This window comes from Phascolarctos cinereus, unplaced genomic scaffold (genome assembly GCF_003287225.1).
Source record: "Phascolarctos cinereus isolate Bilbo 61053 unplaced genomic scaffold, phaCin_HiC Scaffold_1;HRSCAF=81, whole genome shotgun sequence".
Classification (NCBI taxonomy): Eukaryota; Metazoa; Chordata; class Mammalia; order Diprotodontia; family Phascolarctidae; genus Phascolarctos; species Phascolarctos cinereus.
The window spans coordinates 5,682,391-5,708,294 of NW_027555514.1; the positions used below are offsets into that span (position 1 = coordinate 5,682,391).

The window sequence follows — 25,904 nt, forward strand, 5'->3', positions numbered from 1 at the left end:
CGATCAGTGAAACCATAATACTGGTGCTGCCGCTCCATTTGAAGCCTGGGTGTAGTCTATGATGTGCAGCTGAGAGCTGTGTCCAGGCACCGGCTGGCCCTGGGAGCTGGCCCAGAGGCTGAGCAGCCAACACCCTTCACATTGTGTTTTCTCTAGAATGAAGCAACTCTTCATTCTGCAAATTCAAGTGCACAGGGATGCCTTCAGTTTGAAGGTGTCTGTTCTTCATGTGACATTTCTCAAAGCAGTCGGGCTTTTCTTGATGTTCTGTTCAGTAGACTTTCTTACTATGGTCATTTCAGTGAAGGGAAGAATCAGTTGGATGCACCCTGGTGCATCCCTTGCTCTTGAGGAAGCCTGACAAGCTCGTGTTGGAATTAGACTCCTGTACAAAATGGGGGTGACAATGTATGGACTCCCCACTCCCCCTTGGAGCCATCATGGGGAGATGACTTTGAAAACTTAAAGTGCTCTCAAGATGTTGCTGTTACTAATATTAATGATAACAGTAACAGCAGCAGTAATAATAATAATAATAATAATAATAATAATAATAATAATAATAATAATAATAAGCCTCCTAAGGGTAAGCCTGACTTCCTTTGTGTCCTTAGTTCCCATCACCTGGGATATGCTTACTCAATATTATTTGTTTAATCGGGGTGGGGGGGGGAATGAAGAATTACAGAAAAAGTTGCCCGTGTGTTTCAGATTGAAGAGGTTCCAGGAGAATTCACTCAGGAAGACTTAGCAGAGGACGATGTCATGCTGCTGGATGCTTGGGAACAGGTAAAGGCGTGGCTCTGTCAATGACCTTGCCCTTGCCCTGGGAACCCCGCTCACACCTGCAAAGACAGTGTTGAGAAAAACCTGTCTCATAATGGGCAGAGCTGGACGTGGCACCAAACATGCGTCTGCCCCACCAGTGATGCTCGGGCATCCCTGTAAAGAAAGTGGCTGAATGAGGGGGCAGAACAGCTGTGGCTCCCCTCGGTGTCCAGACAATTGTCCCCCCATGTGCCCTTGGGGGCTACCTCTATACCTTGTTTTTCTTCAGTGCTCCCATAGCCCATGGTGGACCCTGTGGGCAGCAGCCTCTGATATTCAATGACGTGTTGCCTGCTTGTAAGCAGAGGCAGTAACTGGGGCTGCCCATCACCACCCTCGTCATCCATAGCCTTTTCTGCTCAGGACAGGATGGGTTGGGAGCCCAAAGATAGGGGAAGCACTCCCCAGGCACCTCGAGCATTACTGCCCTGATTGGTTCATCTGGCTTTGCTCCCCCACCCTCCCACAGGTCTCCCTCATTTGGACACTCAGGCTTTGGTTTAAAGATCCTGGTGGTTTGCCCATACCCGTGGGCTGCCTCAGCCTGGGGGTCCTGATAGGATGGTGGTAGGGAACACTCACCCCCTGGATGAGCCAGGAAATTAAATTTGTAAGTGGTACTTAAAGCCTTAAGCTTGTATGCAAAGGGTGAAAGCCTGCTGACTCTTCCAGTAGACCAGCAGCAGAGGGCAGAAGAAGAGGGGGCACAGGGTAATGGGTAGAGCTGGTCTTGGGAGCCAGAAGACCTGGGTTCAAGTCCCATTTCTGAAACACACTAGTTGTATGACCCTGGACAAGTCTCTTTCTGTGCCCCAAGCACCCCACTGAGATCATCAGTTGGGGAGGATGTGCCAACGTGCAGCAGTGATGGAAGTCCTCCCCGCCGCTATCCTGATGAAATTACATGACTGGGAAGAAAGAAGAAAAAGGGGGAAAAAAGCATGCCAGGGCACTGCAGAGCTTAGAAACACTGGCCTTGGATACAAAGTATGAGCCATCAACAAGCGTTTATTAAGCCCCTGCTGTGTGCAGGGTGACCAGATGCAGAGGGGACCAGCTGTGACCCTACTGTGCCTCAGGTCCTGGCTGTCTTGGGATCTGGTCTCAAGGCCCCAGCCACTGCCAAGAATTGTCCTTTAGGACTGAGTACACTCTCATGTCCACTTTATGAAGCAGTGACACCCAGTCTAGTCACTGAGGAGACTCCCCCCCCCAAAAAAAAGTAAAAGATTGCAGCACATGCTTTCCCCTGAAGGATGTCATTATCCCAATTTAGAGTCAAGGCTGATGCTGTAGACGTAAGGCTAACAGACCTCCCAACACCCCTTTAGGCTAGGTCTTATGTGTGGTCAGACACTTGGAAGCTTCTCCCACTCCTGACACAGCAAAAGTTTCAGGCTTTTCTGCAAGGCTCAAGATGCCCTTAGGCTCCATTGGGCTAAGTTAGCCATCTGGGCAGTGGGGATTTCACAGCCTTCTCTCAGAATCTGGGGCCTCAGCCTCCAGGCTGGCCAGCCCACACCATGGCGCAGAGACAGAAGATCCTGATTTCAAAGGTTCTTCCCCACAGTGAGAGAGCGTGACGTGACTTTACTTTGTGTCCACTTAGATATTTCTTTGGATCGGCAAAGACGCAAATGAAGTGGAGCGATCTGAGTCCATGAAGTCTGGTAAGCTCACGGCCTGGGGGGTGGGCAGCCCCTTCCTCCTTGTCCCTGGCATGGCCTCATGGGTCACACCGCATCCTCCCTCTTCCACCTGTCGATCATTCAGATTCCTGAAGTCAGTGATCACAGCCGCAATTCTCATCCCCAAATCTCTGCTTCAGACTGAACACACCACCCCTTCCCCCATTCCTCCAAACATGTCTTAGATTTCCTTGCCTGCCAGATTGGGGGCTGGACACAGGGGTTTCTTAAGGCTCTGGCCAGCCTGGAGGCCTGTGAATAGGTGACAGCTGTGTCATTCTTGAACCTCACACTTTTCTCTTGTCTGAGAAATGCTCTCAGCCTGGTGCCTAGAGCAGAGTAGGGGACTTAATAAGTGTTTATTGGCTGAAAGGCTGGCATTGTGTGTGTATGCTCCAGAGCTGAAAACTGGGGGTTCTTTCAAGGTCTCAGAAAACCGTGAGACAGCAATGTCCCCACCAAAAGCATGCTATGCACTGCTTCCATTCTGCGACCCTGGGGTCCTCCAAGGGAGGAAAGACCCTAGGTGTCACTCCCTTGGGATCACACACTGGCCATGCCAGATGGCAGCATTCCTCTTTGGGGATATGCTTGTTGTCCAGTTAAGTCACAATGGACCGACCTTGATGCTGCTGGCTACTCTCTTCATAGCCAAGGCTTACCTTGAGACGGATCCTTCTGGGAGAGACCGGGGAACTCCCATTGTCATCGTCAAACAGGGATACGAGCCTCCCACGTTCACGGGCTGGTTCCTGGGATGGGATGCGAGCAAATGGTAAAAACAGCACGTTTGTGGGAGGAGAAATCCTGGCCAGAGACAAGGCCTGCCACCTCGGGCACCGAGTGAGTCATTGTATTTGTGGTATTCCATTCATAAGCCAGGACTTCTTCCACTGAGGGTGGGAAGGACACCAGCCAGACTTTAATAGGGACATTGTTGGATCCTTGGGTCATGAGGATGGACGAGCTATGGAATTGTGGGCTCATGAAGGGACTTTGGAGGCTGGGGAGTCAAAGCTTCTCCTGGTACAGGTGAGGAGAGGGAGGCCCAGGGGTTCAGAGGCAGAGCTGGGGTTCGAGCTGTGCCTCCTGAGACCCGGACCAGGACCTTGCCACTATACCCCAGTGATTGCATCAGAAATCTTTCCTGCCAACACTGTGTAGAAACGGAGAATGTTCTTTGTGTCTGATGGACTTAATCGCCTGGGAAATTGTGGGCCTCGGTGGTGGCTGGCTGCAAAGCCCTGCCTGTGCCCATGAGGAAGCAGGGGGATGTCTTGTCCGGGTGACATTTTTTCCCCAATAGAGATTGCCTAGAAAAATTCCTCTCATAGTAAGTGCATCATCAGCATTGATTGAATGGAACAATGCTTGGAAGAATACGGAATGAGGAAGATTGACTTTGTTAAGATGGCTTAGGGTATTTTCCTTCTTTGTTGAAAATAAATTTCTATGTAATTATCCAAACATTTTCTAACAAGAATATCATTTTCTAATTATTAGTCTAATTTTCCTGGCTTTTCTTTTAAAACAAACTTCATTTTTTTTAGCCTTTTTAAAATCATGACTATTTAGTAAAAAACAAAAAAAAGGATTTTGCTTTTATGAACTTGGAAATATATTTAGTAACATAAGATAAAATCTTTAATAAGCCTTTGAATATTAAAAGAAACAGTTGCTATGAGTGCCTTGTAATAGTGACAATCAGATCCACTTGTCCTCAGTTCATTGTGCTATTAAATGTTTAAATATTTAAATACACGAATAAACATGAATATTAAATCCATTATGTCTTTAATTTGTCCTTAGTTCATCAGCCTTAATAACTCATTAATGTTGTTGGCTAATTCTTTTTGATCTAGAAATCTACATGTATACAAGAGTATGATAATAATAAATTACCTAATTTGGTCCTTATGACCCTGTGAGGCAGGTGCTGTTACTCATCTCCATTTTACAAATGAGGAAACTGAAGCAGAGATTTTGTGTCTTGTTGGGTCCTAGATCTAGTAAATGTCTGAGGCGTGATTTGAACTCAGGAAGATGAGTCTTCCTGACTCCAGGCCCGGCACTCTGTGCACTATGGCACCCCCTAGCGGCCCTGTATATATAGTATCTAGTATATGAACTATATGGAATATGATTTGGAGGGTGCTAAAAAGAAAGTCGGCTAGAAAATCTCTCTTCTTCCAAGTACCACCACACCAGAAATTCCACCATTCCAGATTCATTCCTTTGGATGAAACATTGTCCTTCCTGGCAGTCCTCTTAATATAGATATGCATGTTCCTAACAGAGCAAATACAGTCACTAACAACTTGTCAGGTTGTCTTACTCAAGTTATATCAGACAAGGAAAGGGAGGAGACCTGGAGATGACACAGAATGTCGGAAGTTTGCCAGAGCCTAACCTTGACCTTTGGATCAAAGCTTCTCTTGCTTTCTGGGCCTGGATCACGGTTATCTGGAGCAAGGATAGGGCAAGTATACAGCAGCAGAAAATGGCGGGCAGATGGGACTACTGCAGGCTAAGTGGTTTACAATTACTATCTCACTTTATCCTCATAGCAAGCCTGAAAAGTAGATGCTGTGATGATCCCTACTTTTCAGTTGAGCAAACTGAGGCAGACAGGTAAAGTGATTTGCCTAGGGTCACACAGCTCATTAGTGTCTGAGATTGGATCTGATCTCAGGTCTGACTCCACGCCCAGCCCTCTTTCTCCAGTGGGCTACCTTGTAGCCTCTGTTAGGTGTCAGTAAGTAGCCCCCAATTCCAGTTTAATTCTTGGCATCCAATAGCTTTTACAAGTGCAAACATTCTGCCCAACACTCATGTCCCTACACCACCTTAATTTCTGGGCAGAGTAGGCTTGTGGCACTAGACTCACCAAGTTCACCTAGAGATACACCATGACCAGATGAGTTCTTAGCAACCATGGGCTGGCTTCCAAGGGTCATTCCTTGCTTCTGACCTTTCAAAACTTGAAAGGTTGGAGTCTCCAATCCATTCACCTCAAATGGATAAGAACAAAGGCGGAGGCCAAGGACATTTCATAGGGCCATATTTTGGCCTCAGTGGGAGGAACCAAAACGTCTTCCCTTCTACGGTGATTGCTCACCAAAGCTGAGGAGTCATACCAAGAATAGAACTGCTAAAAATGCAGGTGAAGAGAAAATGTCCAAGGCTCTGGCCACTGGTGCTTTTCTGAAGGGCCTCCAATTCCCAGTGTGGAGCCATTTGAAAATCCCCTTCCTAACCACATGGTTGGTGGAGGAAGAGAACCAGTTATAGATGTTTACACACACCCCAACCTCTCCAAGGTTCTTCCTTTACACGTTATCACAACCCTCCCAGAAGTGGGCCCTCCAGTGTCTTTCACCTGGGACCTTGCATTAGCCAAATACACCACACGCACCAGTCTTCTGTGACATAAGAAAGCTGTAGACTGGATTAATCACAACTCCCTGAAGACTATTTAAAGCCAAATACACTACTGAAATACATGCATATACTCTATATTAACACAACCAGAAACTCCACTCTCAACAGATGTTTAGAGAAAGAAATTCAGCAGACAAGTGAGATGAAGCAAAACTGGCCATATCTGCCATGGTGGCATGGTCTTGGGCTCGATGAGGACCCAAAATACACCAAAAATGTGAGAGACACAAGACAGGGAAATGGCTGGGGGTGGTTCCACACAGACTGTTAACAGCCTCATTATAGCTTCTGTGGCTGTAACAAGGAACACAGTGGACATGTGTTTAAAATACCTGAGCGCACTAGGAAAGCTAGAATTCAAGTCAACCGAATAAACCTCAACACCATAGAAAAGGGGAGACAATGGGAAACCTAAGCACTAGACTTGTTAAAAATCGATGGGATGGAACCAGGAGATTCTAAGCATATTCTCTGGTGGCAGAAGTTGCATGCAGGAGATTTGTAAATAAGAGAAAGTCAACATTAGAAAATGGAGAGGCAGGATGAGCAATTTCTGATTCTAGTTCTTTCCTGTGTTCTATTCCATTCAACAGGCATTGATGATGCTCTTGTACGAAAGGCAGTGGGCTATGTGCTAACAGAAGGCAGCACCTGCCCACAAGCAGCTTACATTTCACCAGGCAGGTGTAGCCAACATTCACACAGGAGTCAATATAAGAAAACACGAAGAGAACAATACAGTCTTCTGTTCCTACAAAGGTGTGTCATGTCACTGATAGGAACCTTTCTTGCAGTGGGAAAGAGGGTAAACAGAGAGCAGCTCACTGATGTGTCCCAGGAGAACAAAGCCAGCTAAGATCAATGCAGCATGCTTTACAGTTTAATATTTTTGTGTTGATTTTTTTAAAAATCAAAAGGAACCAACAAGGATGGAAAGCTTCCACATTTTCTGGCCTGTGTTAACTCTTGGGAAGAGAGTGTTCAGTTAACAACAAAAAAATCTTCAAAAAATATAAAAGGGCAGACTGATAAAATGGGAAAGAAGATGGAAGACATGAGGATGATGGACCTAAAATAGTTCCAAACAGCAACAACAACAAAAAACATAAAATCACTAAATGCAAAAGGAGGTCTATACCCAAACAACGGAAAATTATGGAATAAAGCATGAGAATGTTTAAGAGGTCTTTAAGAGGATTTAGGGAGTACAAGAACCAAGCCAGATGAGCTTGCCAATTGTGACCAAGAAAAAATTCCAAGGCAAAAACCTCAGTATTTGGGTGAGAGAAGCATGTAGGAAGGAGGTAAAGCAGCACCAAGTCAACAAGTGAGCTTTGGCAGAGGATTTTAGGTACCAGTTAGCCAACCCAAAACCGCTAGATTATCAGTGGTATATTGGGGGTGGGGAGGCAAGGCACAATCAGAACTTACAGGTTTTTATTTAAAAGGAGAATGAAAAAGTACAAAGATGAGACTCTCCAGGGGCTTAAATTGATCCATTTTTTTCAAGATTTCCAGATTTGCAATTCCCCTGGCAGTACTTTACTCATGGGCCATCGAGTGGCAGGTGCCAACCCTGTACCACATTTAGCAAGCCTATCGAGTTATCACAGAAAGCACATGCCGGATGGCAAAGCTACAAATTTTACTTTCTATTTTCTAAAGATTCAAAACCTTCAAATGCAAAACAGACTGAGAATGCCCCCGAAATGTTAGCCCTTCCTGGAATCCTCTCTACAGACCCTGTTACTTCCTTGTCAGGTCTGGATTTGGCTCCCAGAGAGACCTCCAAGGCCCCATCTGATCTCCCATTGGCACCATCACCACCCAGTTTCAAATCCCTGCTCTGCCATTTTCTAGATTACTTGGCCTCTCTGGGCCTCAGTTTCTCCCTCTGTAAATGAAGGCTGGACACAATGGCCTCCCAGGTGGCTTCCAGCTCTAGATCTGGTTCTATAAAAGATTGCTTGGCCACTCTAGAATGCCAGACAGTTGAAGGATATTTGGCCTCCATCCTCCAAGGTAGCAAGAGTTGAACAACAGCTTCCCAAATCATTAAAATTCAGAGACATTGTACAGTAAAAACCTTCCCACCACAAACATTCTCAAATGGGTATCAGTTCTACGGAGCAGCATATCCTATTCATTCATCTTGAAGCCAATCAGCCAGCTTTAAAAGCCAGAGGCCACATTGCCCAACAAAGGAAGGCAGTTTTCCTCCCTTTCACATTGATACAGAAGTGAAGATGCTGATTAGTGATTTCCTCCCATAATGCAAGCAGGAGAAAGCGAATCAATGGCACTGCTATTTTTCCTCTTAGTAAGCATCTTGTGCTTTCTTTTTCTGAGACTGAGATCCACTATCATCAGCTCCTTATTCAGTTGTCATTCTGGGATTGTAATTGACCAGGATATATTTGCATGTTTCATCTGAGGAAAGATGGTTTTTAAATGTGTTTTTCTTCTAATGTAGTCAAAAGTATTCAGTAGTCGTAGCATTTTATCAGCCGTGAAAACAACTTTCTCTCTCTTAATTTAGTAGTCATTACGAAGTCCATATTATTTAGAGGAATCAGTTTCAATGCTAATATATTAGCAAAGACATCTTTATTATGATTACCAGAACAAAATTATTTTCATTTAGCTCACATTAACAGAAAAAGATATGACTACCTCTATAAGTCCTATAATATTTTCAATAGATTTTGATTGATATTTTTTGTTTTTATGTTGCTTATACTTCTCCCTTTATCTCTCTCCCCTCTCAGAGAGCAATCCTTTATAAAAATAAGGGTTATTTTTAAATAGAAGAAAAAAAATGGCAAAACCAATCAATGCACAAGGAAAAAATCTGACTTGACAGGCAGCTTCTAATCCCACAACCCCCACTTGTATAAAAGGAATGTGGGAGTGTTGTCTTTTCATGTTTCTTCTTCGAGGCCAAGCCTGGCCTTTACCATTTTATGATATTCCATGACTATTGTTTTGTGAGTGGTTCTTTCTATACAAACTTTTGTAGTCATCCCTGTCTGTTGTTTCCCTGGCTCTATTTCCTTCCCTTTGCATCAGTTCATATAAGTTTTCCCATGCCTTCTTCATGGTCATTGCTTCTTTCAGTGTGGTACAACAGTTCATTCAGCCATTCCCTGGTTCAATGAGTGCCTGCAAAACTTACTGTTATAAAACTTTGTGCATATATGGAGCCTTTCTTTTCCTCAGTAACTTCTTTGGGGTATCTGCCTAGCAGTAGAATCTGTGCCAAAGGGTGTAGATATTTTAGTTACTTCATTTGGATAATTCTAAATTGTTTTCCCAAGTGGGCAACTCCATCAACAACCATTATGTCTTTCCACAACCCCTCCAACATGGACTATTCCTTTTGTCATCTTTGCCAATTTTCTGGGTGAAAGGTGAAACTGCAGGGTTGTTTTGATTTTCCTTCTGCTTATTATTAGCAGTTTGGAACATTCTTTAGAGTGTGGAAAGTTAGCAGTTTTTCTTTTTTACACTGTTTTTCTTTTTTTTTTTTGGGCTAGGCAATGGGGTTAAGTGACTTGCCCAGGGTTACACAGCTAGTAAGTGTTATGTGTCTGAGGCTGGATTTGAACGCAGGTTCTCCTGACTCCAGGGCCGGTGCTCTATCCACTGCAGTTTTTCTTTTCATAACTGGTCATATTCTATGACCACTTGTCTATTGGGGAATGAGTTTATACATATACATACACACATATATATGCTTACATGTGTGTATACATGGATGTGTACATGTAGATATGTGTAGAAGTACATATTTCTGATAGCTGTCTGTATGTCTCGAACAGAAAATCAGTATCTAAGAAATTTGATGCAAAGATTTTTGTTCTGGCCAAATGATTACTTTCTTCTTCTAGATGGATTAATTTTATTTGTGTAAAAAGCCCTTCAATTTCATGTGATAACAATGATTTATGTTGTCTTTTGTTTCTGTCCTTGTTTGGTTAAGAATTCCTCCCCTATCCATAGATGTGAAAGGTCTAATACATGCTTCTCCTGGTATTCTATGGCAGAAGATTTTGTGTTCAGGCCACATATCAATTTCCAGTTTTTATGGAATATGGTACAAGATGTTGGTCTAAGCCTAATCTCTGCCAGACTTCCCCAAACAGGGAATTCGTGGCCAGGTAACTTGTATTTTCAGGTTAATTGAACCTATTTCATTGATTTCTAATTCTTCTTTGTCTCTTCAGTTCCATCTCTCATTTTTTAGCCAGCACCAAGCAGTATTTTCCGCCTGATACCAAGTCATTACCAGTGGCAAATTGCCTCCCAACTCTGCCTTTGGCTCTCCTGACTTTGCCACAGTGCCTGAGCCTGCTGTCTCCCCTGGAACATCCTTCTGTCATGCTGAGGGATTTCTTCTTCCATTGGTGAGTTCCCACTGAGTCAGAGTTCAGGCTGGTCAACCTTCCCTCTCGGCTCTGCTTCGTCCCTCCCCGTGGGTCCCCTTTTCCTTTGCTCTTGGGTATCATCTTACCCAATTGGAAGGTACGTTCCTCGAGGGCAGGGAGTGACTTTCTTTTTGCTTGCCTTTGAATCCCTAGCACGTGTCACAGCATCCGGCATTTTTACTGTTGACTGGTTTTGCAGTCATGCCCTATTCTTCATGACCTCATTTGAGGTTTTCTTGGAAAAGATGCTGGAGTGGTTTGCCATTTCCTTCTCCAGCTCATTTTACAGATGAGGAAACTGAGGCAAATAAGGTGAAGTGATTTGCCCAGGGTCACACAGCTAGTAAGGGTCTGAGGTCAGATTGTTCTTTTAGGCAACTGAGGTTAAGTGACTTGCCCAGGGTCACACAGCCAGTAAGTGTCAAGTGTTTGGTCTGAGGCCAGATTTGAACTCAGGTCCTCCTGACTTCAGGGCCGGTGCTCTATTCACTGCGCCACCTAGCTGCCCCATTGAGGTCAAATTTGAACTCAGGAACATGAGTCTTCCTGATTCCAGGGCTGACACTCTATCCACTATGGCGCCACCTAGCAGCCAATACAGGTATTTGTTACATAAAATTTCTATTAGAACCTATTATACAGTTGTATGACAACAAAAGGAGAATACAGAAGCAGTAGAGCATTACCTTCAAAAATATAAAATACTCAAACTAACAGAAGTAACATTTTTCCTTAAACATTTGATAGAATTCTCATATAAATCCGTCAGTACCCAGAATTCTTTCTTAGTTCCTTTTCAGAGAGTTCTATTTCTTGTCTGAGACTGAATTTTTAAAAGATTTCTTCTTCTGTTTGAACATTTTATTGCTTTAAAGGTAATGCTCTCTTGCTTTGTATTCCCCTTTTGCTGTCATATGATTGTATAAGTGGTTCTAATAGTCCTTTTAATTTCTTCTTTTTTGTCATTTTATCTTTTTAATTTTGTCAAACTAATTTTCTTCACTCTTTTTTTTTCTAAAGGAAGTTGAGGTTAAGTGACTTGCCCAGGGTCACACAGCTAGTAAGTGTCAAGTGTTTGGTCTGTGGCTGGATTTGAACTCAGGTACTCCTGACTTCAGGGCCAGCGCTCTATCCACTGTGCCACCTAGCTGCCGCCACTCTTCCTTTTAATAAGGTTAGCTAAAGGTTTATCACTTTTGTTAGTCTTTTCAAAGAACCATTTAATTTTCTCTATCTCTTTTATATATTTTTTTATTTTCTATTTTGACTATTTTTCTTCTAATTTTCAAGACTATCCTTTTGTTAAGATGGTTTAAATTTATTGGCTTCTAATTCTTAAATGTATATTCAATTTACTAATATTCTTTCCCTATTTTCTTAACATATATTTTGAAAGATGTGATTTTTTCCCGAGTACTGCTTTACCTACATTCCAGAAATTTTGTTATGTTATCTTATCACAATAATTATCATTTGACTTGTATTTATGATTTGTCCTTCGATCTATTTATAATTTAGGATTTCATGATTAAGTGTCCATTTAGGTTTACCATTTGGTTTCACTCCCTGAATTGATAACATTTTTACACGTGTTTTATATTCTGTAAATTAGATGTGTCAAACATGTGGTGAGTGAACCACATATGGCAAACAGCACTCCCAACTACAGCTTATATGAGATGAAAATCTAATTGGGAATTATTTAACAAAATAAATAAAAATACAATAAGATATAAATAACATTACATTTCAAAATTAAATCAATATGCAGCCCACAGGATCCTTATGTACAAATTAGCGACCTTACTTTTATTTATATTTTATAACTACTGCTTTAAGTGATATTTCTGTTACATGTATCTTTTTACATTTGCTTGCCATTTCTCTGTATCCTAACATAGTCTATTTCCATAGAAGTGTCATCGATGCTGAAAAATATGTAGATTTTCAAGTGGTTTTATCAGAAGCTTCCATAAATCTTTTAATTCTTCATTTTCTGATTGTTTCTTCAATTCTACAACAATTCAATAATCCTTTTGTTTTTATTTCTATTAGATTTGTCTAGTTCTGAGAGAAAAACATTAATATCTCCCACAATTATTGTATTACAAACCATGGTTTGTTTTTTTTTTTTGCCAATTCAGTTCATTTTTCTTTATGAATTTAGATGCTATGCTATTAGGAGCATAAATTTAATATATAAATGTCAGTTATTCTAGCTAAAGAAATGCTGGTATTATAGTAATACCAAACAAATCTAAACAAATCATAAATCAATTACAATGTAGCTAGCTGGATAATGTTAATATTAGCCAGCCCTGCTTCATTTTAAAGTGACTCAAAGTCAAGGAATGTCAGGCCCTATACAGATCTCATGATATAGTACCCTTTAAAATAATTCTGAAGTTTAGATCCAGGTCACAAACACCCATAGAGGCCATGCTTCAGTAAATACAATATTGTTGTTGTGTGGTTGTATCCAACTCTTCGAGACTCAATTTGGGGTTTTCTTGGCCAAGGTTCTAGAGTGGTTTGCCATTTCCTTCTCCAGCTCATTTTACAGATGAGGAAACTGAGGCAAACAGGATTAAGTGACTTGCCCAGGGTCATACAACTAGGAAGTGTCTTAAGCCAGATTTGAATTCAGGCCTTCCTGACTCCAGGCCGGGCACACTATCCACTAGCTACCCCCAATATAAACTCTGTCAAATAAATTTGTCTCCAAAATCCTTGACCCACTATTGTAAGATGACAGTATCATTACTGGACCTGCCCTGGCCTTGGTGTTTGAGTGCTACTTAGGTCCATATGATATAAATGAAGATCCGAATACATCTGCCTCACGTTCCTCAGGAACCCTCTCTAATGAGAGAGAATGAACCCATCTTGAGAAATATCAGCATCTCATTACCTACATCCTCTAACATAGCAGCCTTGGGAGCTATAGTTCATCTTTCTCATGCCAGCTGGTGAATGTGTTCAGTTTGGCTATAGACATAAAGAGTGTTTTTTACATCCAAGTCATTGGGACTTTCAACTTCCCCCAGGTTTCATTATTGTTTTCCTTATTTAATTGATTTTCATGAACATTTCTCCAGCATAGAATATCTCATTGAAAACATTTATACTTATCCACAGAGGTAGTGATCACAAGGAGTTAACATTATTCACTTAATTTTCAAGTTAAACTGAATGTTTCCCTCTCCTCAGACTTGAAATTCTTCTTCCAAAGCACATTTGTTGATGGCTGTTGTTGCTTAGAAAAACTCTGAAAGCATTAAGTACCTGGTCTAGTGTGTAGCATATTGGAGTCAGGAAATCCTGGGTTCACATTCCCCTGACACTTAACTCCTATGTGCCCACAAGCATAATGACTCTAAGGTCCTTCCCAGCTTTAACCTCTTGGCCTCATGCATGCAGTAAGCCCTCAGTAGATGCACATCCATTCACTGGTTCATATCTGATTTCTTTGCTCCTATGTCTCCAGTTCTAGCCCCAACAGGGATTTTGATTGTAGGATGCTGAAAAAAGTTATTGGCAGTTAATTGATCACAAACATTTTGAAAGCTGCTAGTTGAGGGAAAATCTGGGAAGGACAGGCTTGCCTTGTCTGTTGGTATGGGCCTGTTCCCTTCTGAATGGGGAGAGCCTGGCTCATTGTCACCTTCCAAATCCCTGTGCAGGTCTGGGCAGCCTGGCTTACATGGGGAAAGGAATCCATCAACATTTTAGTCTAATGTGCAACTGATTAGATCACTCATAACTCCTTCTGTATGTATAATATGTTAAATCTCAGATAAGATAGTTTAGGTGAAAGGATTTATAAAAGGTTGAGATGTCAAAAAAGTTAAAAACACACGGCTGCAATCCACTAGATGGGCACCAGGTGGCACCACAGCGGGAAGAATACCAGGCCTGGAGTCACGAAGACTTCTATCCAGCCTCAGCCACTTACCAGCCCTGTGACCCTGGGCAAGTCACTAAACCCTGTTTGCCTGTAAAATCAACTGGAGAAGGCAAATGGCCAATCTCTCCAGTATCTTTGCCAAGAAAACCCCAGATGGGGACAACAGGAGCTGGACAGGACTGCAATGACCCAACAACAAAATCCCTGGACACATAACAGACGTTAGACAGACTTGTTAGTTAATAAGCTTTCAGCAGTTACCAAGCTGTGTGTTCAGTATTTCTGTGCAGAAAGGAACACTGTGGACCAGGCTTTCTGGGGGGACACCAGCGCTTCTCCCCCTCATGGACTTGGCTTGTTCAGGAGTCAGTACCTTCAGACTGGTTTCCCTCAGACAATTGATTGCACAGTACCCAGAACTGGGACTTCTCTGTGTCTCCAGTGAAAATGTTGCAGTATGAGAGGCTGAGACCCCTCAAAGGCAGGAGTATAGGATGGGGTTGTCTGGAATGAATTCACAGACTCAAGCACTCTTTGAGTCAAGGTGGCAAAGGTTTAGTGTTACACTATGCAACAAAGATTCTCAAGGAACCCACTGTGGTGGGCAGAGCTCCTTAGGAAACTTGAACCTAACAGGAATGATGCTAATGCCTATATAGGAAAAGTAGTAGGCTGTGTGCCAAGTATGCTGATTAGGTGATAACATCCAACTATGTCATCCACTGCTGGAAACCTGGGAGAGGGGGTTTCTAAGGGGTGTATTTTTGGTCTGTTATGTCTGTGACAAGATAGCTTCAGGAGTCAATGTCTGGATTGTATACGTAACTGTGGGCATCAGTATGTGATAGTTCTGCTGGTACAAGATAGTCCTGGGGAATTCTAGAGGTAGTTCTAACAGGGAGACATGGTTTGCCTCACTGGGCCCACTCATGAGTTATTGCCAGAGACAGGGTCCTTGGGCTGGGGGGAAACTGTCAGGGATGGTGCCTTGAGGCCAGGGAGAAATATGATCTTGGAAGTAGGGTCCAAGTACAAGCACCCCAGCACCCCATCAGCAAGAGGGGCTTTTTGCCTCCTAGTCTCATCAGCCACCATGAAGGGCTCCTTACTAATACCATCACAAGGTGGTGTGGAGACCATTCTTGGATTGTGTTATTTGGCAGAAGAAAGGACAGGCTGTCTGGGCTCTAGGTCTTGTCCCAAAGTGAATCCTTCAGTCTGTTGAGTGGAAACTGAAATCCAGCAATTGTAGCCCAATTTCCAGCCTGTTAGGAGATGCTTATGCCTTGCTTGTCATCCTAAACTGGGCAAGACTTTGAAACTCCACCAACTGCAGAGGGTTTGCTGCAAATATCAGCTCCCCTGAGAACACCAGCCATCGCATCCCCAGGAGCCAAATGTCTCTGACAAATGATTTACTCTAATGTTTGGGATCTCTTTTCTTCAAGAACACCAAACCCAAACAAACAAGCCAGAACCAAAGCATTTGGAAGCTTTGGGTTCCTTAAGCACATTCAAATTCAAATGCTGTACATGGTCTCTGATCCCATCAATAATCATCCCTCCAACGATGTGGACAGGTTGTAAAGTATACATCAAATAGAAACAAAAGAAATCAGCATCGTCTCTTTTTCTAAACATTTAAAATTAGAGTTTAGAACCCAAAATGGTGAATGGTGATCAATCTTTAGAATTCTGGTCTTCAGAAGTCTACTACCTTTCAGTTCTAAGAAAGGGAAGTTATTATTGCTTCATCAGCTATAAATTTACTTAAGTTTATAAACTGTGTGTTTAGTTCAGAAGGATAAATCTTAATTCTATTGTTAGGAGCTTTCCTTCTTAGCTATTTTTGAAAATATTGCAATTAACTGACATCCAGTGACCTTCTTGCTACTTAGAAATAGGAGAGAAAACTTCCCCTTCCTTCACACACACACACACACACACACACACACACACACACACACACACACATACCTCCAATCAGTGAAGTGGGCCTCAACAAAATAGGCCAGTGGGCTTGAGAAACAACTTTCAGTCTTGAACAGTGATGGATAATAATGATAGCCCACATTCAGATAGCACTTGAACACTTATAAAGTGCTTCACAATTATTATCTCATCCTCACAACAACCCTGGGAGGTAGGTGCTACTAGTGCCATTATTATCCCTGTCTTACAGATGAGGAAACTGAAGCAGATAGAGGGGATGTGACTTGGTCAGGATCACATAGATGGTACAAGTTCGATTTGAACTCAGGCCTTCCAAACACCAGCACGCCGCACACCAATCCCACCTGGCAGCCTCATAGCTTTTAAAGCTGGAAAGGTTAGACCAACCCTCTTATTTTATAGATGAGAAACAGGCACAGAAGTTGAGTGACAATGTAATCTCTTGATTCAAAGCTGACTCATCCCTTGTCCCAGGGAGGAAGGAAGGGAAGGCCCTCTCCATTGAACTTTGCTCTGAATGAACTTGACTGCAGAAGCCTCGGATGGCCTCTGAGGCACCTTTCTCTTCAGGAATCACTTTGACTCATTTTTTTGTCCATCCCCTTGAATAGGAGTCAGCTCCTCTGTGGGTGAGCCCAAGAGTGAGCTTGTTGAGTCTTGGGGCTTTGATCTGTCTGCTGAGTAGAGGGATGGCACGGCGTGACTCCTCACCTCTTCTGGGGTCAGCCATCATCTTCTAGTGACAAAGGAGAAACCAGCTCTCCTCTCCTCCCCTTCCCCTTCCTTCTCTCATTCTCTGCTGAAATTAGGGGGTCTGCCTGCCTGCTGTCAGGCCCAGGAAAGCTACCTGTTAGCCTGCTCTTTTCATAAATAATTAGGTCTTATTTTTAGAAACTCTCTTTTTATAGAGGAGTACTTTTAATAGAATTTCTATGTTTATAGCTACCCAGGAATTTCCTGTAATAGTCATCAGCTTTATGAGCCCCATTAGGTAGGCATGAGGGTTCAGTTCACCAACTACTCTACTAATCCTCCCACACAGCCCCGGCCAGAGTTTAGGCCTTCATTGCTCTCCCCTGCACCTTGAAAATGTCCTCCAAACTGGTCTCTGCCTCGTCTCTGTCCACATCCTGAGCCTGACCACAGCTGGATAAACCGGTGGTCCTCTCTTCCTCATCTTTGCATCCTCTAAAGGATCAGAGAGAGTACATTGTAGAGACAGGCGAAATCTATTCTTGTTGAGTGCCTGGGGACAAAATGCCATTTCCTCAAGCCTCAGTTTACTTAAATACATCAAGAGGCTCCACCTCCTTTGCCCTTCCTAATGGTCTTAAGGCATCACTAACACTTTAAAAAAAATAAAGTCCTTCACAATCTGACTCCCATCTCTCTTCCCAGATTCGTTCTGTTTCCATGCTTTCCTCTCTCATGTGGCCCATTCTGTTAGACAGGGTGATCCTCATCCATTTCCTACCTCCTCTCCCTGGCAGAAGCTCTCCCCTTGGCCTACAATGAATGCCCTCCCTTCTCACCTCTTCTTCTTGGAATCCTGAGCTCAGATCGCCCCAGCCCACCCCAAATTCATCTGCATTTACTTGGCTCCATTTTCCATTTGCTCATAGGTGGACATTCTTTCACCTGATAGAATGTAAGGCCTTTGTAGTAGAAGGCAAGTCCTGTTTTGTTTGGTTTTTGTCTTTGTATCTTCACCATGTAGTGTGGCACCTGTCATATAGTAGGGGCTTAATAAACGCTTGTTAATTGATATAATGATCAGGACAGTGTTCTCCTAAGCGGTAACACCAGAGCTAATCACTGAAGGAAACTAGGCACTCCCTCGAGACCTGAGGAGATTGAATGATCCTGTTCATGTATGATTGGTTTCTCGTAGGTTTCAGAAATGGAAAGGACTGAAGTAGTTATTTTGTCAAACCTTTTCATATATCTAAGACCTAGAGACATGAAGTGATTGCCCAGAGCTCCAGAGAAAACACCCCACAAAGCCAGAGGGACAATCCTCCTCTTCTTCCAGACTCAGCACCATTTCCACTGTACTAAGCATATTTGAAAGTTTCTTTTTTTGCCTGGGCCCTCAGATCCCATCCCATAATCTGTCTACTTACTAGTGAGTGAGCACAATCATGATGGTTTCATTCCAATAGGAGTTCTCAGGAGCCTTTGAGCGTGTCCCAGGGGGCTTCAATCATTCACAAAGGTGAGTCAAAGAGAAAAGACTCAGTGGTTTGAGTTTTCACCAAGATCTGTGGTCAGAAGCGGATGGGCCAGCCATTGTCAGTTCATCAGCCTATGTGCCTTGGCTAAGTCTCTCATGCCCATGGAAGGGGATCAGGAGAAAAGGAGTCTGGATTGCATTTCAGCAAAGATGCAGTCCTAGGAAGAACACCCAAATCCCCCATTTCGTTAACACTCTTATTCTCTAGGTTAGGCTCCACGGCAACAGATCAAGCAGCCTCCCAAACTCTGTAGAATTCCAGTTGTTGATAGTTGGGATGTGTCCGTATGCTGAAGTATGTTACTATTGGTGATAACAGTGTTGGGGGAGAGACAGAGACAGAATGTGTGTGTGTGTGTGTGTGTGTGTGTGTGTGTGTGTGTGTGTGTGTGAGAGAGAGAGAGAGAGAGAGAGAGAGAGAGAGAGAGAGAGAGAGAGAGAGAGAGAGAGAGAGGAGGGAGAATGTGAACAACAAAAGGGTTTGGACTGGTGTCCATATTGGATAGGGCCGCTGTGGAAGTGCAAGGTAAAGTTGGGAGATCACAGATCTACTGAACAATATTCTCATCCCAGTTCTAACTGCACAAGAGACATGGATTGTTATTTTTGAGAGTCAGCAGGCCGAGGTTCAGATCCTGGTTCCACTGTTGACTCATTCTATGACTGCTTTATGAGATGAGGACGGGAAAACTGCCTGTGCTAAGTTCTAGTGCTTGTCCTCTCCTCACCCTCAGTTCTTCCCTCTCCAATCATTTGCCATGTCCCGTCATTCTTCTTTCGTAGCATCTCTTCTACACATCTCCTATTTATACCACAATCATCTGAGTTCAGGCCCTTCCTCACCCTTTTTTTTCTCCCTCTCATCTGCACTACTGCAAAATCCTCCAAAGGGGTTTCACTGCTTTCAGTATGTCTTCTTCGATTTGTCTTCCCTCTGCTACCAAAGTGATTTTTCTAAAGTGCGTTGCTGACTACTTCACTCCCTGTGCTCCAGAAATCTCACTGGCTCCTTAACACCTCTCGGATGAAATACAAACAATTCACTTTAGCTTTTAGAGTGCCCACAGTCTGCTTCTAGTCCACGCTTCCCGACTGACTTCCTGTTACCCAACATGGTGTCTTCTCATGAAACCTTGTATCTTGCACTGCCTTTGTCTAGGCTGCCCTTACTCTCCCTGGGCAACTCTGCCTAATGAACTCCCTAGGTCCCTTCATAGCTCGGCTGAAGGCCACCAACTCTAAGGAGCCTTCCCTGATTGTTGTTTTTCCACCTGGAAAAGTGCTCTAGCCTTACCCTATAGTGATTTTGTATTTGTAAGAGGATGTTAGAGACCAGTGCCCACTGATAAGGGAATACCCTATCGTTCCTCTTCTCAATCCCTTGGGGAAACAGTGGGACCCTGTGACTGATAACCTAGACACTTCCTAACAGGGAATGAGGAACATGGTCAGGGGGTGCCACGTGCAAGAGGCTGTGACCTCCTTGGATGCAGGAGATGGCCAGTTCTGTTTGTACTGCTCAGAACAGGCTTGGCGATTCCTCACTTGGCTGTCCTTTGCTGCACTCTCCCTCTCTCAGGAGGCAGATGAGTGTCTTCCCAATCTTCCTTAAGAGTTCCTGTTTTACAACTGCAAAAGAACCTGGTTTCTTTGAGATAATGTAGATATTACACGGCGTTGCTACTGCATGCATTTCATTACTCACATGTAGTCGGGAAGAGGCAATAGGATGCAAAACACACAGATGTCAGAGAATGAAAGAGAGGAAGACAGAAAGGCAGAGATGGAAAGAGAGACAGAGACAGACAAACAGAGCTTACAAGTGCAGCAGATGCTTGCCAGTGGAATCATGTCTGGGGGCTTGAGCTGAATCTAAGAATTATGGATTTATATTTTTGTAACTTCCTAAAGCAGAAAAGACAAATGTGGATCTAGATTTCCTCTGCGCAAACAAAGCAAGAGGCTTGGCAGAGCAGGACCTAAAGTGGGAAGTGGTGCCTCAGTCTTCCCAGGGTGGGTTTGAAAGGAAAATACTCCTATGAGGGGCTGAGATTAGGGCATGACCAGAAAGGTGATTCCCCAAGAATGGACCAGGGAGGAAGAAGAAGGAGGGGAGGGAAGTGCTGTCACCTACAGGAAGGCGGGACTCCAAAAGAGGGTCAGTAACTTCATCTTCAGTCTCTAGGCCACACAACTGTTAGACATATAGGTTTAATTTACCAGCAAAAGTATATGCATTCCACTCCTCCAGAATATAAGCTCCCTGAGGGTAGCTAGCACAGTGCTGGACACTCTCAAGATACTTGGTGTCTGTTGATTTGATTCAGATGGAATTTACAGGCACTGAGAGGCCCAGATGTGCTGCTGAACCTGCCACTGCCTTCAGAGCTGTAAAGCCTAGAAGGATGTTTCCCTCACTGTCCAGTCCCTTGAAATTCTGGGATTAAGCTGAGCTCAGCTTGGCACTTCCTGCACCTTTACTGGGAGCAAGCTTAAGCCTCGGGCTCCTTAGAACTCAGTCTCACAGGACTCCGAGTTTGTCCCTCCTTCCAGCTCAATCAGTCTGACATGGCCAGCTTCTCCGAGAGAGGCCATCTCTGGCTTCTGCCAGCCAGCTTTGGGATGGGAGCCAGCGAGCAGGTCTTGGGAGGGAAGGTTGACCCGGTCAATAGGTCCTGCTCTGCAGAGCTGCCAGCATTTGGAGACTGTGTGGTCTCACCAGGGAGGGGCGCCTGGGGCATGGCCATCCAAACATCCCAGAGCTGGGCCAGGGTCCCAGGTCAGTCAGGCAGTTGGTCAAGAAATCCTGAGGAACTTCTAGGTGTCACTATACCAAAGGTGCTGCTGGCTCTCAAGGATCCTGGACTCTAATACCACCCACAAAAGGAGTCTGACTAGCAGAGGGGAAGAAGGGGGAAGGTGTTCAGCACCGAGGGCCCCAGGGGCTCGGAGCTGAAGACATCTGGCCCAACAAAGAGGCTCCTGGGGCTCGGGGAAGTCCGGAGGAGTGCAGTGGGTCAATTAACCTTCCTTAAGCTCCTACTAAGTGCCTGCTGCGGGGCTGACTGAGCTGGGGGAGAAGAAGAGGAAAGAAAGAGGCAAATCCGTGCCCGCGGGAGTGTGCAAATACAGAAACAAGCATGGACGAAGCAAGGGACAGACCGGATAGATTGGATAGATGGGGGCGGGGGGGGGGAGGCCAAGCAATGAAGAGGGGCTGGGAGAGAGGCCAGAGGGACCCATAGGGTGGGGCTACCTCGGGGAGGGCCTCGGGACGAAGGCTGAGACCCCCCCCCCCCCCCCCCCGCCCCGGCGCTTGGAGCCTTCAAGTCCGGTTGTGCGGGTTTGCTGGGTGTTTGAAAGCAGCCTTGGATCTCTCTGGGTGGAGAGGGCGCCCAGCCTTCGACTCTTCCCCTCTCAGAACCTCAGGCTCTTCTTTTGACAGATGAGGCCGTTGGATCAGATCGCCAGACGCCCACAGCTGCACAAAACCTTGGAGGACTTGACTGGCAACTCTGTTTTGTCTTCAAAGACGAAGAGCTGAAGGCCCGGGGAGGCCAGGTGACTGGCCCAGGGTCGTCCCCCGTTATGGGGTCCTCCGCCCCAGGGAACCCCCAAAAGACGCCTTCCAAGACCTCCCAGGACAGATCCCACTTCTGCCTGGGGGAGCCCCGCGCCTCGGGGGCCCGATGTGCAGTCTGTGCCTCCATCTCCCACTCTGTACGAGGGGGGATGGGCTGGCCCGGGCGCTCTTCGAAGCCCGGGGGAGCTCAGACCACTTCGCTCCCTGGCAGCCCCAAGGCCAGTACTGGGCAGAGGCGGGGCCAGGACTTAGAGGGGCGGGGCCGGAGGGGCGGGCCTCTGAACGAGGCGCGTTCCAGACCCTCCCTTGTTTGGCCGTTGCTAGGAGACAGGCTCCGTGGCCCCATCCGGTCGGTGCCGGTAAGGGGGCGGGGTTTCATGAGGAAGTGGGGCGTACGATCTGGCCGGGAGTCGGGGGAGGGGCTGCTCGTTGGGAGGAACGCGGGGTGGGAGGCCGAGAGAGAGTGAGAGAGAGAGTGAGGGAAAGGAGGAGAGGAGGGAGGGAGAGACGAGAGGAGAGAGAGAGAGAAGAGAGAGAGAGAGAGAAGAGAGAGAGAGAGAGAGAGAGAACGAGAGAGAGAGAGAGAGAGAGGGAAGAGAGAGAGGAGGGAGGGAGGGAGGGAGAGGAGGAGAGGGAGAGGTGTAAGGGAGGCGGTGCCCGGTCGGAGGCGGGGCCGCGAGGCTGGGGCGGGATGAGGGGCGGAGACTCAGTCAGGGGCGGGGTCGGCGACGCGAGGCAGATTCGAACCTCGACCTTGTTTGGACGTCGCTAAGCGACGGCTTTAGACGTATCCAATCAGGAGCCGCGCTGGGGCTGACGCCACGAAGGGGGCGGGGCTCACGGCAGTCCCGTTAGTGCTTACCGGCGGACTGGCCTGAGGCGCCGGAGCTCACCTACCTTCCAGACTCGCCCTTCGGGCCGCCGCTGCCCAGGAGCTCTCCGGCAGGGTGCGGGGTTCGGGCCGCGGGGCAGGGGCTGGGGGAGGCGCTCGGCCCTCGCGCCGGCCCCGGACATCTCGACGGCCCTGAGCACAGTGGGCCCGGGGCGGGGCGCAGGTGAGTCTGGCGGGTTCGGGAGAGGTGGGGAGAAGGTCGGGGCGGGGGGCGGGGGGCGGTGGGGGTGGTTGGGGTGGTGAGGGAGGTTGGCGGGGCAGGGCACAGCCGGGCGGGGCGGAGGGGGCGCACCTGTCCCGAGGGAGGGAGGTATCGGCTTCCGCCTATGCGCGTGCGCGGCGTCAGGGGCGGGGCCCCGGTGTTCGTGCGCGCGCCCGTGTTCTTCTCCGACTGGTGGGCCACAGGTGGTGCCAGCCCAGCGGGCCGCGGGAGGGGGTGGGGTTTGCGGAGGGGGGCGGTGCGGCCAATGGGACGCGGCGGAGGCGGGGCCTCGGAGCGCCCGGCGGCCAATGGGCGCGGGCGAGGGCGTGGCGCAGTTGCCGAGCCCGGCTTCCCGGCACTGACTGCTCAGATCGGCCTCGGGAGCCGAGGCGGGCGCACGTAGGGCTGAGCTGGTCTCTCGCTTCGGTCGGTGGAACCGCGGCTGAGCCGCCGGCGGGGGGCGCTGCCACGTGAGGCCTGGGCCGGCAGGTGAGCGGGGGGCGGGGCGTGCCCGGGGCGTCCCTCTGACTGCGTGTGTCCTTGGCCCCCCAGCTCGGCGCGGCAGCAGGCGGACGAGGCGGACGCAGCGGCAGCGGCGGGGGGGGGGCGGCGGCGGTGGGGCGGCCCCCAGCCTGCCTCGGTCATGGGCAATGGGCTGTCGGAGCCCGGCCCCGGCCTGCTGGCCGGCCTGCCCCCCTTCCAGTGCTTCCACATCGTGATCCTGGGCCTGGACTGCGCCGGCAAGACCACGGTGCTGTACCGGCTGCAGTTCGACGAGTTCGTGAACACGGTGCCCACTAAGGGCTTCAACACGGAGAAGGTGCGCGTTACACTGGGCAACGCCAAGACCGTGACCTTCCACTTCTGGGACGTGGGCGGCCAGGAGAAGCTGCGGCCGCTCTGGAAGTCGTACACGCGCTGCACGGACGGCATCGTGTTCGTCGTGGACTCGGTGGACGTAGAGCGCATGGACGAGGCCAAGACGGAGCTGCACCGCATCACGCGGCTGGCCGAGAACCAGGGCGTGCCCGTGCTGCTCGTGGCCAACAAGCAAGACCTGCGCGACTCGCTGCCGTTGGCCGAGATCGCGCGGCTGCTGGCCGTGGGCGAGCTAGCCGCGTCCACGCCTTGGCACCTGCAACCCACCTGTGCCATCATCGGCGACGGCCTGCGCGAGGGCCTCGAGAAGCTGCACGAGATGATTCTCAAGCGCAGGAAGATGCTGCGCCAGCAGAAGAAGAAGAGATGAGGCCGCGCGCGCGCGCGTGGGGGCGCCGCGTGACCGCCGCCGAGCCGCGGAGGGGGGCCGGGGACCCCCGGGGGGCGCGCCGCCGCCCGCCCGCGGGCTAGGAACTGACCAGCAGACAGACGGCAGCTGTAGGCGTTTGACCTCGAGTCCCTAGGGAAATAAAGCTATGGACGGTGTCTGTCTGTCCTCCCGCCCGCCGTATGGCTTAAACGCCCTGGAATGGAAGCGTGAAGAGGGGCCCGCAAACTCGTATTTATTCACGGGGTCCTGCCGCAGGGCCCAAGGGGATCGGGTGGGGGAAGGGCTGTGTTTTGCCAGCTTTGGTCCGGGGGGAGTGCCAGGATTTGAGCCGAATCCGCGGCTGTGTTACTTAGGCTACTGCTGAAGCCGGTCCGATTCCGGTGTGAGATGGGATCTCTTCAGGCGCATGGATTAGTTATCCTGACGAGGAGCATGTTTTGGTGGGTAGTATTCTCGTTTCTTAGAAAGAGCTATGCATCCTCCTCCCCAAGGGGCGGCTAGGACGCTCCTTTGTCTTTAAGAGGTGGACTTGCTGTCGGGAGCACTTAATGTCACTCGCAGGCCCGGGAGCGATCTGCTTGACCCCCTTTTCCGAAAGACGTCTGTCTGTAATACATGCCTGCAGACTGGGCTTGTGCAGAAAACCATCTGGGTTAGGGGGAACAAAAGAAAGATGTACTGGCCCTGTCCGGCCCTCAGCCCACGGGGGAAAGATGATTGTGCCGACAGAATCGGCTGTGTGGGGTTTGTCTACCTTTTCAGTATTGTGGGAGGCACCTAAGCTTAATGGGCAGCCCTCGGGCTTAGGTTCTTGTTTACAAAGTGAACAAACAGTGTTAGGTGGGTAGGACGGAGGAAAGGGTCAAGCCTAGTTCTTATTGGTACAGTACATCTGCCGATCAAACATTTGAGTACAAGCATCTGAAGAAAGCTGTAGCTTTTATATAAAAACTGCTGGTGCTCTAGGAAACTAGAAAAGGGAAAAACCCCTTAACTTCAATGTGAAAATGTGTTTTTTTTTTACCAAAAAAAGTCATCCTTTTCTACCAACCAGCATTGACTTCTAACTGCCATGTGTTTAGAAAACATCACTGTTAATTCTGTGTGTAAAGAAACTTGATTTGTACAACCAGCCACTGTTTGTTCTGAAGGCGACCAAAAATGCACTTTAGCAGGGTGGTTTTTGTTTTGTTTTATAGTGAAACAGCTGATTTTATGGAACCCTGGTTTAAATAAACAAGAGTTAAAATTGCAGCAGCTTCCAGTGGGTATTTTTGTATGTTCTTTGTACCTGTGTTAGTGACACAGTCACTTAGTGGTGTGTATTTATAGACGTGTGGCTGACTTTCATATCAATAAACCCAACCTAAGTCACTGGGGAAGGAGTGTTAGTCTTCCAGGCCACTTCTGCCTCTTGTCTAAGAGGCCCTCAGAAGTAGGCTGTTAGGAAACAGAAACATTGTCATCCAGGGTATACTGT

The 25,904-nt window shown here is 47.0% G+C and overlaps 3 protein-coding genes and 1 long non-coding RNA gene across 10 annotated transcripts in view; 3 read left to right on the top strand and 1 right to left on the bottom strand.

The window, feature by feature from the left end:
* SCIN (scinderin) overlaps nt 1–12,376 on the top strand; it is a 64,534-nt gene extending 52,158 nt beyond the window's left edge. For 6 of the 7 annotated variants that reach the window (XM_021000023.2, XM_021000024.2, XM_021000026.2 and 3 more), the window contains 3 exons: nt 712–789; nt 2,438–2,498; nt 3,168–4,302. In XM_021000023.2, coding sequence (XP_020855682.1) covers nt 712–789; nt 2,438–2,498; nt 3,168–3,295 — 267 coding nt within the window. In that variant the 3' untranslated portion in view covers nt 3,296–4,302. Of the gene's footprint in view, nt 1–711; nt 790–2,437; nt 2,499–3,167; nt 4,303–10,183 lie in introns of those variants that run through there. The other variant, XM_078150639.1, reaches the window with a different exon arrangement.
* LOC144456207 (uncharacterized) lies at nt 695–23,033 on the bottom strand. Its single transcript, XR_013485119.1, has 2 exons — nt 22,958–23,033; nt 695–845 (listed from the first exon to the last, which is right to left on the bottom strand). It is a non-coding gene; the product is annotated as an uncharacterized LOC144456207 (long non-coding RNA).
* LOC110217586 (uncharacterized) lies at nt 18,394–22,535 on the top strand. Its single transcript, XM_021000030.2, has 2 exons — nt 18,394–18,459; nt 21,923–22,535. Exon 2 carries the CDS (start codon nt 22,066–22,068, stop codon nt 22,525–22,527), a length of 462 nt encoding a protein of 153 aa, XP_020855689.2. The 5' UTR covers nt 18,394–18,459; nt 21,923–22,065; the 3' UTR covers nt 22,528–22,535.
* Nucleotides 23,034–23,036: 3 nt separating the features above from the next.
* Nucleotides 23,037–25,678, top strand: ARL4A (ARF like GTPase 4A). Its single transcript, XM_021000031.2, has 2 exons — nt 23,037–23,115; nt 23,707–25,678. Exon 2 carries the CDS (start codon nt 23,798–23,800, stop codon nt 24,401–24,403), a length of 606 nt encoding a protein of 201 aa, XP_020855690.1. The 5' UTR covers nt 23,037–23,115; nt 23,707–23,797; the 3' UTR covers nt 24,404–25,678.
* Nucleotides 25,679–25,904: the final 226 nt, after the last annotated feature.